This window comes from Schistocerca americana, chromosome 1 (assembly GCF_021461395.2).
Source record: "Schistocerca americana isolate TAMUIC-IGC-003095 chromosome 1, iqSchAmer2.1, whole genome shotgun sequence".
NCBI classification, from domain to species: Eukaryota; Metazoa; Arthropoda; class Insecta; order Orthoptera; family Acrididae; genus Schistocerca; species Schistocerca americana.
The window spans coordinates 954,722,737-954,739,450 of record NC_060119.1 but is presented as its reverse complement, the minus strand read 5'-3'; the positions used below and the strand labels follow the sequence as shown (position 1 = coordinate 954,739,450).

Sequence of the window (16,714 nt, the reverse complement as noted above, 5' to 3'; positions counted from 1 at the left end):
GTTCATGAGGAACCCATACATCGCAAATATTTGCGTAACCCAGCTTCTTCAAGTTTCTGGCTACAGTAGCACAAGTGACATTGAGCTCCAGCACCAGCACCCGTGTTGTTATTTGTGAATTGTTAGCAATTATGTCACTAAGCCATTCAATGTCTGTAACTGTTGGCTGTTCAGATTGAGGTTTGTCTGTTAGGGGGAAATTCCCAGATCAGAATTGAGTAAACTTCTTTTGACATGATCAAGCCGTTACTGGATTGGCCCTGTAGACAGAAAAAACCTTCTGCCGGCATTGTGAGGCAGTTTTCCCTTAATGATAGTAAAACAGCATAAATTGTTGTTAATTGTTCCTTCTTGATCTCTATATCTTGTAAACACACATTCACACTGTTACATCCAACATAAAGCATGTATGTGCGCATGCGCCCCCCCCCCCCCCCCCCCCCCCCCCCGCGCACACACACACACACACACACACACATTAACATATCCAGTTATATTCAAATGACAAAATGAACAAATGATGGACAATAAAGTCTCTGAAATTTAGTTCAGGCTGAGACTTTGCGGTGTAGTAATATACATATGTCCACTCATAGAAGTCATAAAGCACAAGGGCTCTAAAGTTTTAATTGTAGCTCATAAACACCTCATATGCAGGTCATAAATAACAAGGCAGCAGGTAAGTGAAGTAGCTCAGGCAGTAGTGTGTTAGCCTTTCATGCAGCCTATCTGGGTTCGATCTTACCTACCTGCTGGTATGGTTTAATTTTGTTTTATTTATTGTTTTAAACATTATAACAACTCTTAAATAAAGTTAATAACGTAAAGTATTATCAGTTAAATCATAAATAATTTTATTATGTTTATAAGGTGGCTGCTTAAAATGTGAATTACACTCATCAATATTTTATTTTTTAAAAAGTTGAATAATTTCAAATGCATTTTTAATGGAGGTAAATTAATTACTACTGCCACAAAATTCTGGGTGGAGTTTCAATTATACAAAACTTTTTTTGCAATATTGTGTTCATTTGTGAATTTTGTATTTTATGTGCAAGCACCAGAATGATGATTGTCAGAAAAACACAGAAAACAAAAATTATTTTGGCATCTTAAACGATTTATGAAGGGTGATTGTTTGCAGGAACAACATTTTTTAAAAGATCTGTTGATAAGCATACTTTGTTGACATTCCTGACAACTTCTCTTTCGTCAGAAAGCCTGAAAGCATACCAGCACATCGAATCATTTCCTTAAAACTTGGCAATGATAGACTACTGATCTTATTTTTATACAGTGTTCATGAGTATTTATTTCTCTATTATTTTTAACAAGCGGAGTTTTGTATATGCTTAATCAGATTTTTTACTTGTCTATAAAAATGAACGTCACACAGTTGAAGTAGTGGAGTTCATTTCAGAGGAATCAATTTAATTGTATATGTTGGTTATTTCTCATCATCCGGAAAGATTTCATCATATAATTCAGGGTTTGCTTGTCCACCCAAGAATCGATAATTAACAGAAGCCATTCTTTCTTAATTAATTGCCAAAAACACAAAAAACAATGTTGAGAAAGTCAGTATACAGTTCTTTCGTTTGCTTCCCAGATCTGGAAGACGTTATTACAACGTTTTTAAAATTTTGTTCGTATTCTTTTGCTCTTTTTTTAACTCGGGGACCAAAGTTACCAGTTCCCTCTTGTAAACACACAAACACTTGAAGTAGGATGTTTCCAGACAGAGTGAGAACGTATTGATCAGTATATGTATGCGTCACTTTATTCATGTCATGTTTTGGCGAAAATGGTTTTGTGTCCTTTGACTCTGACTGACACTGACATCCTGGAAATAAAAAACAATCTAAATTGAAGTATTTTGTCAGAGAATCATAGTAATAGAGAGCAAAATGAATTTTTAAATGTCCTGCAATAAATATCTGTTTGGTCAGTGTTGATAACAAAATCTCTGTTGAAATTCAGTATCAGTTATAACATGTTGTTGTTGTTGTTGTTGTGGTCTTCAGTCCTGAGACTGGTTTAATGCATCTCTCCATGCTACTGTATCCTGTGCAAGCTTCTTCATCTCCCAGTAACTACTGCAACCTACATCCCTCTCAATCTGCTTAGTGTATTCATCTCTTGGTCTCCCTCTACGATTTTTACCCTCCACCCTGCCCTCCAATACTAAATTGGTGATCCCTTGTTGCCTAAGAACATGTCCTACCAACCGATCCCTTCTTCTAGTCAAGTTGTGCCACAAATTTCTCTTCTCCCCAATTCGATTCAATACCTTCTCATTAGTTATGTGATCTACCCATCTAATCTTCAGAATTCTTCTGTAGCACCACATTTCAAAAGCTTCTATTCTCTTCTTGTCCAAACTATTTATCGTCCATGTTTCACTTCCATACGTGGCTACACTCCATACAAATACTTTCAGAAACGACTTCCTGACACTTAAATCTATATTCGATGTTAACAAATTTCTCTTCTTCAGAAACGCTTTCCTCGCCATTGCCAGTCTACATTTTATATCCTCTTTACTTCGACCATCATCAGTTATTTTGCTCCCCAAATAGCAAAACTCCTTTACTACTGTAAGTGTCTCATTTCCTAATCTAATTCCCTCAGCATCACCCGATTTAATTCGACTACATTCCATTATCCTCGTTTTGCTTTTGTTGATGTTCATGTTACATCCTCCTTTCAAGACACTGTCCATTCCGTTCAACTGCTCTTCCAAGTCCTTTGCTGTCTCTGACAGAATTACAATGTCATCGGTGAACCTCAAAGTTTTTATTTCTTCTCCATGGATTTTAATACCTACTCCGAATTTTTCTTTTGTTTCCTTTACTGCTTGCTCAATATACAGATTTAATAACATCGGGGAGAGGCTACAACCCTGTCTCACTACCTTCCCAACCACTGCTTCCCTTTCATGTCCCTCGACTCTTATAACTGCCATCTGGTTTCTGTACAAATTGTAAATAGCCTTTCTCTCCCTGTGTTTTACCCCTGCCACCTTCAGAATTTGAAAGAGAGTATTCCAGTCAACATTGTCAAAAGCTTTCTCTAAGTGTACAAATGCTAGAAACGTAGGTTTGCCTTTCCTTAATCTAGCTTCTAAGATAAGTTGTAGGGTCAGTATTGCCTCACGTGTTCCAATATTTCTATGGAATCCAAACTTATCTTCCCCGAGGTCGGCTTCTACTAGTTTTTCCATTCGTCTGTAAAGAATTCGCGTTAGTATTTTGCAGCCGTGACTTATTAAACTGATAGTTCGGTAATTTTCACATCTGTCAACACCTGCTTTCTTTGGGATTGGAATTATTATATTCTTCTTGAAGTCTGAGGGTATTTCGCCTGTCTCATATATCTTGGTCACCAGATGGTAGAGTTTTGTCAGGACTGGCTCTCCCAAGGCTGTCAGTAGTTCTAATGGAATGTTATCTACTCCCGGGGCTTTGTTTTGACTCAGGTCTTTCAGAGCTCTTTCAAACTCTTCACACAGTATCATATCTCCCATTTCATCTTCATCTACATCCTCTTCCATTTCCATAATATTGTCCTCAAGTACATCGCCCATGTATAGACCCTCTATATACTCCTTCCACCTTTCTGCTTTCCCTTCTTTGTTTAGAACTGCGTTTCCATCTGAGCTCTTGATATTCATATAAGTGGTTCTCAAAGTGGTTCTCTTTTCTCCAAAGGTCCCTTTAATTTTCCTGTAGGCAGTATGTGAGACAAGCCTCTACATTCATACGTTTGTCCTCTAGCCATGCCTGCTTAGCCATTTTGCACTTCCTGTCGATCTCATGTTTGAGACATTTGTATTCCTTTTTGCCTGCTTCATTTACTGCATTTTTATATTTTCTCCTTTCATCAGTTAAGTTCAATATTTCTTCTGCTACCCAAGGATTTCTAGCAGCCCTCGTCTTTTTACCTACTTGATCCTCTGCTGCCTTCACTACTTCATTCCTCAAAGCTACCCATTCTTCTTGTACTGTATCTCTTTCCCCCATTCCAGTCAATTGTTCCCTTATGCCCTCCTTGAAACTCTGTACAACCTCTGGTTCTTTCAGTTTATCCAGGTCCCATCTCCTTAAATTCCCATCTTTTTGCAGATTCTTCAGTTTTAATCTACAGTTCATAACCAATAGATTGTGGTCAGAGTCCACATCTGCCCCTGAAATGTCTTACAATTTAAAACCTGGTTCCTAAATCTCTGTCTTACCATTATATAATCTATCTGAAACCTGTCAGTATCTCCATGCTTCTTCCATGTATACAACCTTCTTTTATGATTCTTGAACCAAGTGTTAGCTATGATTAAATTGTGCTCTGTGCAAAATTCTACCAGACGGCTTCCTCTTTCATTTCTTGCCCCCAATCCATATTCACCTACTACGTTTCCTTCTCTCCCTTTTCCTACTACCGAATTCCAGTCACCCATGACTGTTAAATTTTCGTCTCCCTTCATTATCCGAATAATTTCTTTTATTTCATCATACATTTCTTCAATTTCTTTGTCATTTGCAGAGCTAGTTGGCATATAAACTTGTACTACTGTGGTAGGCGTGGGCTTCGTGTCTGTCTTGGCCACAATAGTGCGTTCACTATGCTGTTTGTAGTAGCTTACCCGCACTCCTATTTTTTTATTCATTATTAAACCTACTCCTGCATTACCCCTATTTGATTTTGTATTTATAACCCCGTATTCGCCTGACCGAAAGTCTTGTTCCTCCTGCCACCGAACTTCACTAATTCCCACTGTATCTAACTTTAACCTATACATTTCCCTTTTTAAATTTTCCAACCTACCTGCCCGTTTAAGGGATTTGACATTCCACGCTCCGATCCGTAGAACGCCAGTTTTCTTCCTCCTGATAACGACGTCCTCCTGAGTAGTCCCTGCCCGGAGATCCGAATGGGGGACTATTTTACCTCCGGAATATTTTACCCAAGAGGACGCCATCATCGTTTAACCATACAAGAAAGCTGCATGCCCTCGGGAAAAATTACGGCTGTAGTTTCTCCTTGCTTTCATCCGTTCTCGGTACCAGCACAGCAAGGCCATTTTGGTTAGTGTTAAAAGGCGAGATCAGTCAGTCATCCAGACTGTTGCCCCTGCAACTACTGAAAAGGCTGCTGCCCCTCTTCAGGAACCACACATTTGTCTGGCCTCTCAATAGATACCCCTTCGTTGTGGTTGTACCTATGGTATGGCTATCTGTATCGCTGAGGCACGCAAACCTCCCCACCAACGGCAAGGTCCATGGTTCATTTGGGGGGGGGGGGGGGGGGCAGTTTTAACGTCTGGGCTCAGAAATTGTTTGCAGCAGCCAAGGTTTCTTCAATCATTGCTGTTTCTTTCCTTTAAACAAATTATCACTTTTCAATGACGAATTCTGTGCTTATTTTTGAATCTATGAATCCTGGTGTCAGAAGCTTTAAGTACAAAATCTGGAAACTGTTGTGCTGGTGCTAAAGTCCACTGTTTTAAATTCTGTGCAGTCACTTGCTGATAATTCTCTCAGGCTTCAATAAAACAACCGTATGTCCAGGAACTGATTGGTGCTTACATGTAAAATTGGTTGCCTCCTCTTTTTCTATTTCTTCTTCCCATTGAGATAAATATTCCTTCTGTCTTAACCAGCTGCATCACTTTTTTTTGTGATGTTTGTAGTTTCTATGTGGGGTGAGCCTTTAACAGTGTTAATTTTGTAATCCAAAGAACGGTGGTCTAGATCTCTTGCCTTCTTTTCTTCTGGTTCATATTGATCCAATGAGCTGTGGTCTTCGTATTTTTCGTGGGCAAGTTCATCATCAGTCACAAGTATTTCTTCAGCCAACATGTCCACAGTAAGTCTGTAAATTTTTTCATCCATCAATACTGCTTCAGGAGAAATTGTCAGTGAAGATTCCGATGCAGTCGGATTACTTGCAGCAAGCTATCTTTCATAATAAACAACCCCATCTTCTAACATCACCGTTGACACTTCACAGTGTATCGAATCTGCGGCTTCAGATATTTCCGCGATGTCTTCATCAGCAGACATTTTTAATTCACAGTATTGTAAAAATTCCAATAATATTTCACAGTACAAATCTCTGTCAAAGTAAGGAATGAACTGGCACTGTAGGAGGTAAGGCCTATTGCTCAAATAGTTCTGTACAGGCCTTGATACTTCCTGACCTTCTGCTGTTTGTATATACAATAGGGCAACAGCTAACTCTGCTTTTCCACAAAGACACTGGCTCGTCAAATGAAAACGAATATGGATAATCTTTCCACAGTTTATATTATCACCCTATTGTGTAATGACAATAATTAATGCTTCAATTGACCTCCATTAAAAATGCATTTGAAAATTATTCAACTTCCTGAAAAGGCAGTTTTGACAAATGTAATTCACATTTTAAGTAGCCTGTGATGGCCATTTCGTAAACAAAGTAAAATTATTTATCATTTAATAAATAATACTTTACATCATTAACTTTGTTGAAAAGTTTGTTACAATTTTTAAAGCGTGCAGGTAGGATTGAACTCGGATTGGCTTTATGACACTGTATATGAGGTGCGTATGAGCTACGCTTAAAACTTCAGAGACCTTTTTCTCAGAATCTTCTGGATGGTGTGCATTGAGTTATTCTACCAAACTGTGAAGTCTGATCCTGAACTAAATTTCTGAAACTGGAACATCTCCTTGTTAGAGTGATGTTCATAAGATGGGGAATGTGAAAATCCGTTAAAGAAATGGGAAGAGCAGTTTCTGAAGTTTCTGGATGGGGATGACTGCGTCCCTATGATGACATAGAATTCTGGTAAGAGCCATCCTTCTGCTCTATTTTTTTAACGTGCTTAATGCTTTGAAATAACAAATGAGCAAAGTTTTATTTTATTCTGTGAAAAAGAAACAATTTTTGGTGAAAGTCATCAAGTATTAGACGACTTTGTGATGAAGTACCATCTATCGTGGCAACATTGCTTTTCTGGACACATGTTCATAGGACCACTTTTCCTCCATTTCCAGTCATGAATCTGTCCTTGCAGTTTGTGGGTTTTATTAATGTTCATCCTGTATATTCAGTTCAAAAAATGGTATCATGACAAGTATTTTTGTTTTTTTGCGTGTTTTAGGGGTTGTGTAGTAGGGGCTTTTACCTCTGCCTGTATCACTACCCCAGAGGATAGCATGGAATTTGTATATCAGAATGATTCTGTACATATTTTGAGTCACAGTCATTTCTCTAATATTCCCAAATTTTAATCGAAAATGCTTTGGCTATAGTGGGCCCAGAAATTACATTAGTTGCTCACCTGTTTTGGGTGCTTGCTGGCACAGAAACGAAGACAATTATGAATGGAAACAGAGGGGACTATCAGTTTGTCAAAACCTGAGTAATGGTGACTGATACTGCTGTACCAATTAGATGTACTGAAGAGAAAACAGAGGAAATTGAAAAATAATAAATGTGTTCTATAACGTATTAGTAGAACACTTTTATTATTAATGAACAATTACTTTTTTAATTAAACACTATTTTTGCATTACTCATTTTCACAGCTCCATATTCGCTTCAAGAAATGATTAAATAGAACTTCTGGTACAAGTAAAATTTCCAAATCAAATTTCATCAAGTTCCAAGAAAAATTCAAATAGTTCAAAATAACAATTAGGGTTTTTACACAACATTTAGTGACAAGTCCCACATGCACTGCAGTTGACATATAGTATTAGAAACGTCTTCTGTTTGTGCCACACACATGTTCATTTGTTAAGTCTTCTTCTTCTTCTTCTTCTTCTGTTAGTGAAAGTTCTTGTTGTTGTTACTAGGTGCCTCAAAATCCTCATCCTCTGTTGATTTTGCAACATTGCACAGAACAAAACTGGCTAAGATCAGTTTGGAGTTTTTTGTTTGAGCAAGTCTTATATTGTTTTGCAGAACTGGGAAACAACTTTTCACCAGTCCAAAGAACCATTTGACTGTCACTCTTTCCTTGAAGAGTATGATTTAGGCCCTCTCTTCAGGTGTCTGGATTCTGGAATGATGTCATATCATGGTGCAGTGTGATATCCTTCATCTCTTAAAATTACAGTGGTTCTCTCACAGTATGTGGCAGACATTATAGCTTATTACATCACATACAGACCCCCAAGTATCGACACTAGTAAACGTGTCACTGTGATCACCAGGTGCCTGCCCATTGATATTAGGGAAGCCCTTTAGGTTAATACTAGGGTTGGAACTTAAATAGTGGCAACTATTTATTCACAACCGATACAAAAGAGTTACATGTTTGCACCTGTTACTGTCCTTCAAAGCAGTCACCAGCTCTGTGCAGAACCTGTTGCCAGTGATGTGAAAGGCGTAGTATGCCTTTAGCAGAGCCTGTTTTGTTGATGGTGCGAATGGAGCGGTCTAAAGTTATGGTGATTCTCATGTATGACTGTGATGGTGTTACCCTAACGCATTATGTTCCTCCAGGGCAGACTGTCAGTGCACAGTATTACTGTTTGTTTTTGGAACATCACGTGCGATCAGCTTTGCAAAACAAGCGGCGACACTTTCTGTGTAACCTACCCATCATTTTGCGCGACAATGCGCGGGTACATACAGCAAAAGCTGTGTCTGCTCTGTTCGGTCAATGGGACTGGGAAGTACTGTACCATCCACCATACTCCCCGGAGTTAGTCCTAGTGACTTTGATTTTATTCCAAAGATGAAAGAACCATTTCGTGGCATTCGCTTCAGACCTGTTCCAGAGATTCGACAGGCAGTAGACTGCTCCATTCGCACCATCAGCAGAACATGCTCTGGTAACGGTATACTCGCCTTCCACATCACTGGCAACGGGTTCTGTATAACGCTGGTGACTACTTTGAAACTGAGCGAGGTGGCGCAGTGGTTAGACACTGGACTCACATTTGGGAGGACGTCAGTTCAATCCCGCGTCCGGCCATCCTGATTTAGGTTTTCCGTGATTTCCCTAAATCGATCTAGGCAAATGCCGGGATGGTTCCTCTGAAAGGGCACGGCCGACTTCCTTCCCCATCCTTCCCTAATCCGATGAGACCGATGACCATGCTGTCTGGTCTCCTTCCCCAAACCAACCAACCAACCAACTACTTTGAAGGACAGTAACAGGTGCAAACATGTAACTCTTTTGTATTGGTTGTGAATAAATAGTTGCCACTATTTAAGTTCCAACCCTCGTATATTAAGCTCCATGTATTTGAGGATTTTATTATTGGTATGTACATGCAGTAGAAGGCCCCCACAGCAGATAGAAGCTGATATCTTGATTGCCACATTGACATTTCACCTTTAATGTTTCGACTTTGCCTGTGTTTCTGGGAAATTGGATCCACAGTCGTGATTTTTTGGTAACATGTTTACGAACATACAAGAGTGTCAATGACACTGCTGTGTGGTTTATACCCAAGTCTTCCCAAGAATTTAGAGGAATCCACACACAATTGTACTGTTATAATTTTCAGTCTGTGGTTGGTAGTCTCATACTCTTTAAGTGATTAAGATAGTCTGGGCTGTAATTCATATGCTGATTAAGGTGCTCCTGTAAGTTTCTATGAATAATTTGTAGTCATGTATTTGGTGCTCATTACAGGATGGTGTGCCTTTTATATGCTGATTAAGGTGTAACGGAATATTCCTATGAATTTTTTTCTACATGGTTCGGTTTTTTTATTGAGCATTTGCTGTGGGTGCTTAGTGAACTGAGTGTAGATTTGTATTTCATCCAAAATGTCCATTATTTGGCCTTTAGAGACATTGTGTAAAATAGATTTGTCTTGGTATTTTTAGTGGAGTATTTATTCTCTCTGAGGTTCATGCCAAAGTTGGAAGGTTATTTTTGCTTGTGTTTGTGTGATCTATACATCTCATTTTAAACACTCTGACTGTCTGTCCAGTCTAGGCTTTATTACATTTGCTGCATTCATTATTTGTTTTGGTAAATGCCTGAATGTTTATATCATTGTTTTGTCCATTTTGTGAATAGTATTGGCTTCTAATGAGTTGCCTTTTTTGAGATTTTCTTTCTTTAAGTGTATAATTTATTCTATCCGATAATTGTCTTCAGTATGGAAGTACTACAAATTTAATTTCTTTTTTTTATGGTTTGTTAATTAGCTCTGGGTTATAGCCATAACTGATAGCTACTGCTCTGAGTGTGTTCAATTCTGATTTAATATTTATATTGCTGAGAAAGTGTTGGGTGATGTGATCTACTGCTGATCTAAAGTGTGCCTCTTGATGGCCACGTGGGTGTCAAGAACTATTATGAATGATCGTATCTGCAGTTGTGGATTTGCAGAAGATTTTGAAAGTATATATTGGGTTTGTGTTTGTGACATTTAAGTCGAGGAAGTTAATGCTATTGTTAACATAATGTTCTATTGTGAAATTGACGTTTTTGTGCATATTGTTAAACTGTTGTTGGAAGTCACCAATTTCTGCTACTGTTCCATTAAATATAACAACAAAATTTCATTGTCAGTTGCATTATATTATCCGTTAAATAGAATGATGATGTCATATATGCTTCTTAAAGCATATTAATTTCCTTTTCCAGTGGTCTTGTCCTTAAAAGAACTTATTTTGTAGTTGGTCGAGAAATATATTTGCCAGTGTGAAAGACAAGAAGCTGCCCATCCGCAAGATCATCTTTCTGTGACAATATTTGGTCATCGAAGCTAAAATAATTTTGGGATAATATTGTAGTTAGTAGTTCTACTAATTCATATTTCTGCTTGAGATACTTTTCAGTATTTCAAGGGGGTTTTCTTTTATGGTGTCAACAGTCTCACCATTTGGTGCACTGGTGTGTAGATTACTTACATCTAAAGAAAGGAATCTATTGTTGTCTGTAATTGTTATGTTTTTTTTTATTTTTTTATTTTTTTTTTTATTTTTGCACTTAAGTCTGCCGAGTTTTTGATGGTGTATTTGTAATTGTCACACACAGCTTTGCTCAGCCATTTCTCAATTAAGTATTCAAGACTGTTGATACTGTTTCCAGTAGGTCTAATTGGATCACTTGTTTTATGTACTTTTGGTTGTGCTCTTAGCATGGGGCATTTTGGGTTCATGATAATAAACCTATTCTGTTCTTTCCGTGTTCAGAGAAATTCAGATTTTTTATTGTTCTTTTTTATTGACACTTGGAATAGATTGTGTGGTCTTTATATATATGCGCAATGTTATTTGCCTTAGAGAATTCAAGTGTTATATTTATGTACTCATTTTTCTTCATCAAGATGATCTATTGCCTTTTTCTGCTTTTAATGCTAAGGTATTATGGGCTTTTAGTTTTTATTAATGTTGTACATGTAATTTAGTTCCTGCTTTTGGTTGTTGTTTTTCCTTATCATATTGTCTGTTGTATAAGGATCTGTTGCTTTGGCAATTTTGCTAGTTATACTGTTGTGCTCTACTATAGGAAGTCTTCCCATGACAAATGCTGCTTTTGTGTAGCCTATCATGGAAACTGCATTGGTAGCTTTTAGTTTTGGGACAGATTAATTTTGAGTCTTTTTGTAACAGGCCCATTTCGTTATTATTAAGGCCAATATTTGTTAATTAACTTTTCGGGAAGTTTCAACAAAGATTTGTTTGTGGACATATCTTCAGCACTAGTAATCGTAGTTATAAAAGATTTATATTTCTTATTATGTCTTATTCTAGCAGTGTCAATTGTACTGCCTGTGTCCTCATTAATGACATTCATTATTTTATTGAATATAGGTGCAGATAACATATTTCAAACATGTGAATGTGTTAAATGTAGTTTGGTGTTTAGGAATTCATCCTGCTTTTTTTTGTCTGTTATCTCTTCTTGTAGCTGTTTACAACCACTTTTCTTCTTTACCACCTGTGGTACATGTGTATTCACTCTGACATTGACAGTAGCATAAATTCTATGGTTAGTCTGCTTTGTAGGCAACACCTTTGGCATTTATCCTCATTTTTAGCTTTTTTCTCTGGAATGTTAATACTACATCTTAAGCCTGTTCATGTAGATCACATCATGCTAGGTAGTGAAGGTACCACAATTAAGGAAAATATAAATTATACACATACATTGATGTATTATTTTAAGGTGTAACTAAAACTGTGAGATCTTTTAATGCAGATATGAGATATATTTAAGTGTGATGACATAAATAGAACTGCCCATGCCAACCATTTCCTAAATGCAAATAAGTAAGTAGTTACTACGTAAACTAGTTTATCACTGACTAGCTGTGCCCTGTAGCTTTGCCCTTGGCAAAACAGTTGTTTATAAAAAAATGCCTGGTTATACATATTTATTCCAATCTTCTGTTAGTCCATCCCCTCCTCCCCCTCTCTCTGTCCACTTATTTCTGTTCATCTCCTCCTCCACCCTTCCTTTGTCTATCTCCTCCATTCCCCTCTCTATCTGTCCAGCTGCTCACTCGGTTTCTGTCTCTATTTTATCATCCTCACCCTAATAGGAGGTTGGTGGTACTTAGCCTACAGTATTTCTTTCCAGCTCGTAACTAGTTTGTGTACCATATTTGGTTGAAATCGTTCCAGGTATTTAGGATGAGCATTTTACCCTTGGCTTTGCCCGCATATGCATGTGTAAAATGTATTCCACTTGTATGTAACATATTTCACCCATATTTGTACACATATTTCACCTTTATCTCTTGCGAATTTCGCCCAGAAATTCATTTTCACACATCTCATTGTTTGTGATAATGTATCTCCTGAACTGTGTGTCATAGAATGGTATAATTATGCAGGTGCATCCTGTGGTATATGTGGCTAATGTCTGTGAAAAGTGTTGTGAACAGAATTAGTATTAAAGAATAACACATTACAACATCATGCATGATGAGGGTAGTTTTTTGCATATCTCAGTATTTCATGTCATATTTCCTGAGCTACGAGGGATGTTCTGAAAATAAGTTTCGTTATCGTTTTTGGAAGATAAGATGCTACACCAGGTGACACATACAAACACCTTGTGAATCCACATCCATTGCTGGTTCAATGACAGAAGGGGCATCAGCGGAGGAGCAATGACGTGTGTGCAGAGTGCCAAAGATGAGATAGAAACAGCAGACCAGTGTGCCCGATCACGATAACAGATGGACATGTACTGACAGTGTGGTCACCAGTGAAATTGTATGCTGTTATCCAGCATGAATGGATATGTGGGACTAATGTGTCCATCATCATTGAGTGCCTGCAGACTGTGTATGGTGAACAGGCCACGTCTCATCAAATGTTTAGTTGCTGGTGTTCCAGGTTCAGAGAAGGAAGGCATAGTATGGAGGATGAAGGCCATAGTGGGTGTCCCTTCGCATCCATGAATGGAAAACAACAGTGCTGGCGTGAAGCACGCTGTGCAACAATTTGTTGCATCACAGAGTGGTGTCTTCAAACTGATTGCATTCAGTGACGACAAATGTCTCAAAGTCTATGGCGACTGTGTTGAAAAATAGTGCAAGGTATATAGTTCATAATGCCATGGTATATTATTTTTGCCAATAGTTTCCATGTGAAAGACAATGACAAAACGTAACTTTCAGAACATCCTCGTATGTGTCGTACAGTGGTATTTATTTTTGTAGGTACATTCAATGACATGTGGTTGTGAAATGCGTTGCGAATAGAGTTTGTTACAAAGAAGTAATAAACTCGAATGTCATTCATGACGAGGCTGTTCTTCATGCATGACGACATATCTCCTGAACTATGTGTCATAAAATGATATAATTTTGTTGGTATGATCAGTGGTATATGTGAATACTGTCTGCAGAATGTCATGAATACTGTTAGTAGTAAAGAATTAATAAATTAGAATATCATGCTTCATGTGTCAGTTTTACTGTGTGAACTGCGAAAATGTGATTTTTTTCTTCTTTTTGTTCTTTCATCATTTTATGGGGTTGTTAACAAGAAAAAGTTTCATAAAGATTTGAAATTCTGGGTAAGGTTTGTAGCAAATCACTAACTGCTCTCACTCTCAATTAATGGGTGAACAAAGTGTGGGTATCCATGTGTCATGGGTGAGATACCTTTTGGTGTTAAATATTTAAAAATGTCTGTGTTCAGTATTTGAGCGCTACAAGATGCATTGTACTGAAAATGTTTACGTCATGACATACTGTGGCTGTTAGTGGTTTGTGAGGTAAATAGTCATGGTTATGTGATCTAAAGTATTGTTTCTTCTTTTTTGTACAGGAAGTAAAGGATGTTTTTAAAATGTATGGTATTGATGTAGACAGTCGGCATCTTCTTTTGGTTGCTGATTATATGACATTTGATGGAACATTTAAACCACTTAGTCGCAGAGGAATGGAAGATAGTTGTTCACCGCTACAGCAGATGTCTTTTGAGTCATCATTAAACTTCATCAGGCATGCTGCTTTGCAAGGTATGTAGAGTTTTAAGAGAGCATAAAAGTTTTGTGTTATTCAATGTCTCTGACTTAAAATGAAAAAGAATGATGGGTATGTACTTTTAAATAACAACAAAACTTGGGTTAAGTTGAAAACTTTTGTGCAGCTTTGGCTAGATTGAATTTAGGTATGCACAGAGGCATTCCCATTGTGGGAACTAAACAAAGATTGTAGTGGGGAAATTAAAGCTCAGTTTTTGTGCATTTGTACACACTTTTGAGTCATGATTGTATGTCTGGCATACTTCATGAAGCTTTTTAATGGTGCAAGATGTGGTACACTATCCTGGTGCCTGTAAGTGATAAGAGGTCAGAGGATGCATCACAGTGGGTGGTACTAGCAGTAACTTGATGATGCTTCTCATGTAAGAGGTGATCCACCTGCACCAGTCAGAAGATCTAGGTATTGTTACATGCTGTATCTAACCTTCTCCTAGGTGCTTGAAGGCAGTCTAAAGAAGGGCAAATTTTTAATTATGAAATTTCTTGACGAAAATTCAAGTACATTCCTGAATCAGATATTCACTTCTTACATGGAAACTTGGGAAATTTGCCTATTTTTCTATGTAGATTGCATGCACAGATTTCCTCCCTACTGTTATTACTAGGCACTTGTTAAAATTTGTCAGCGATTTATTGTTAAGCTGTAGGGAAACCCCTTGCATCCATTAAATATGCTAGGAAATCCATATGTTTTTAAAAAAACGGGTATGGCACAAAAGTTAGAAGTGGGAGAGAGATACTGCTTTAGCAAATTTGTGTTTCAAAATAGTTTAGAGATTAGATTAGATTTACTTGATTTCCAATTGATCCGCAGTGATGTGGTCCTCCAGGATGTAGAACATGTCAGAAAAACAATAACACATGACAAATATTTTCAGCTAAAATAAAGAAGCTAATGTACCTTCCACAGGTCCCAAGTGGAATGATCATCTTTTTATTTTATTTATTTATTTTCTTAAGGAACACTGTATGAAAGGATCATTCTGCAACACTCATTTACTAAGATCGCATTAATGATCTGAATTTAAAATTTAAGAAAATATGTTCTTTCTATTTATAAGGTAATAAATATATAATAGAACTACAATACTCATTTACAATGAGCAGACAACTGCACTGAAATGGTGCAGAAGTTAGACTGTACTACACACACACACACACATATACACACACACACACACACACACACACACACACACACACACACACACACCAGAAGAAGATATTGTTTAATTGACATTTGCATATGTTTTTACTGTCTGGCACCATTCATAGTATTAGTTCTTTGCACATTTATTTGATGGTAACAAAATTAATTTGTATATGGAAATTATTTTACATCAAAACTGTTTACATTTCTAGCAGGTCGCAGGAAATGTGAATGGTGGCTTGAGAATTTCCTTTTATATCGAGTTTTGATTCTATGATTTGTGTATATCCATTGCTGATTTGAATATAATTAGTATTACTTTGCTGCTGATTATTTTCCTTTTGGTTTAATTTTATTGAGTTTTAGTATTTGTTAATTAATAATTACTGCTAGAGGTTCAGTTTATTTAACTTCAGAATTCATAAAATTGATTGTACATTAACAAGCGCATTGGTTACATGCAGGTAAACGAGATGAACTGGAGTCTCCATCATCCCGCATCATGGTTGGTCGTCCGTGTCGATCTGGCACTGGTGCCTTCTCCTTACTACACAAATTGGACATTCCTGAAGATTTTACTTTGTGATTTTTTTGTTGATATGTTATCACTTGTCAAGTAGTTGTGATTTCCACCAATTTGACACAGTCTACAGAGTGTGATTTTATCTTCTGTGTATTCATGCAGAAAATACCATGAAAATACTGTATACAGTTGCTGTTTTTGTACAAACTAAACACATTGTACATATTACTTCTGTAAATAAATATGTTTTTGTATTTGAATAATCATTTGGTTTATCTTAATGTGTTAGACCATAATTGCTTGCGTGTTTGAGTGCTCACTAGGCACAACCTTTTATTTGAATAACAGTGTAGTGTAAAGTACCGCCATTGTTATCGACGCTTGTATCGACCCTCGTATCATACAGGCTTTTGTTCGTTTGGTTAGAACAGCTCAGTGTCAGTTAGACCATCAGGGAGAGCAGCACCGCTAGTTCCTGCTACTAATAAGATGAGTACACTGTTCGCTTGTTACATATTTTTACGAGCTTCAAACAGGAGTTGGCGATCCTTCGCTCGCAGCTCCAGGCTGTTTTTGTTTC

The 16,714-nt window shown here is 37.4% G+C and overlaps 1 protein-coding gene across 2 annotated transcripts in view; it reads left to right on the top strand.

Moving 5' to 3' along the window:
* The window catches only part of LOC124615730 (DNA-directed RNA polymerase I subunit RPA1), a 306,200-nt gene extending 289,803 nt beyond the window's left edge, over positions 1–16,397 (top strand). For both annotated transcript variants that reach the window (XM_047143804.1, XM_047143812.1), the window contains 2 exons: positions 14,242–14,434; positions 16,076–16,397. In XM_047143804.1, coding sequence (XP_046999760.1) covers positions 14,242–14,434; positions 16,076–16,197 — 315 coding nt within the window. In that variant the 3' untranslated portion in view covers positions 16,198–16,397. The remainder of the gene's footprint in view (positions 1–14,241; positions 14,435–16,075) is intronic.
* Positions 16,398–16,714: the final 317 nt, after the last annotated feature.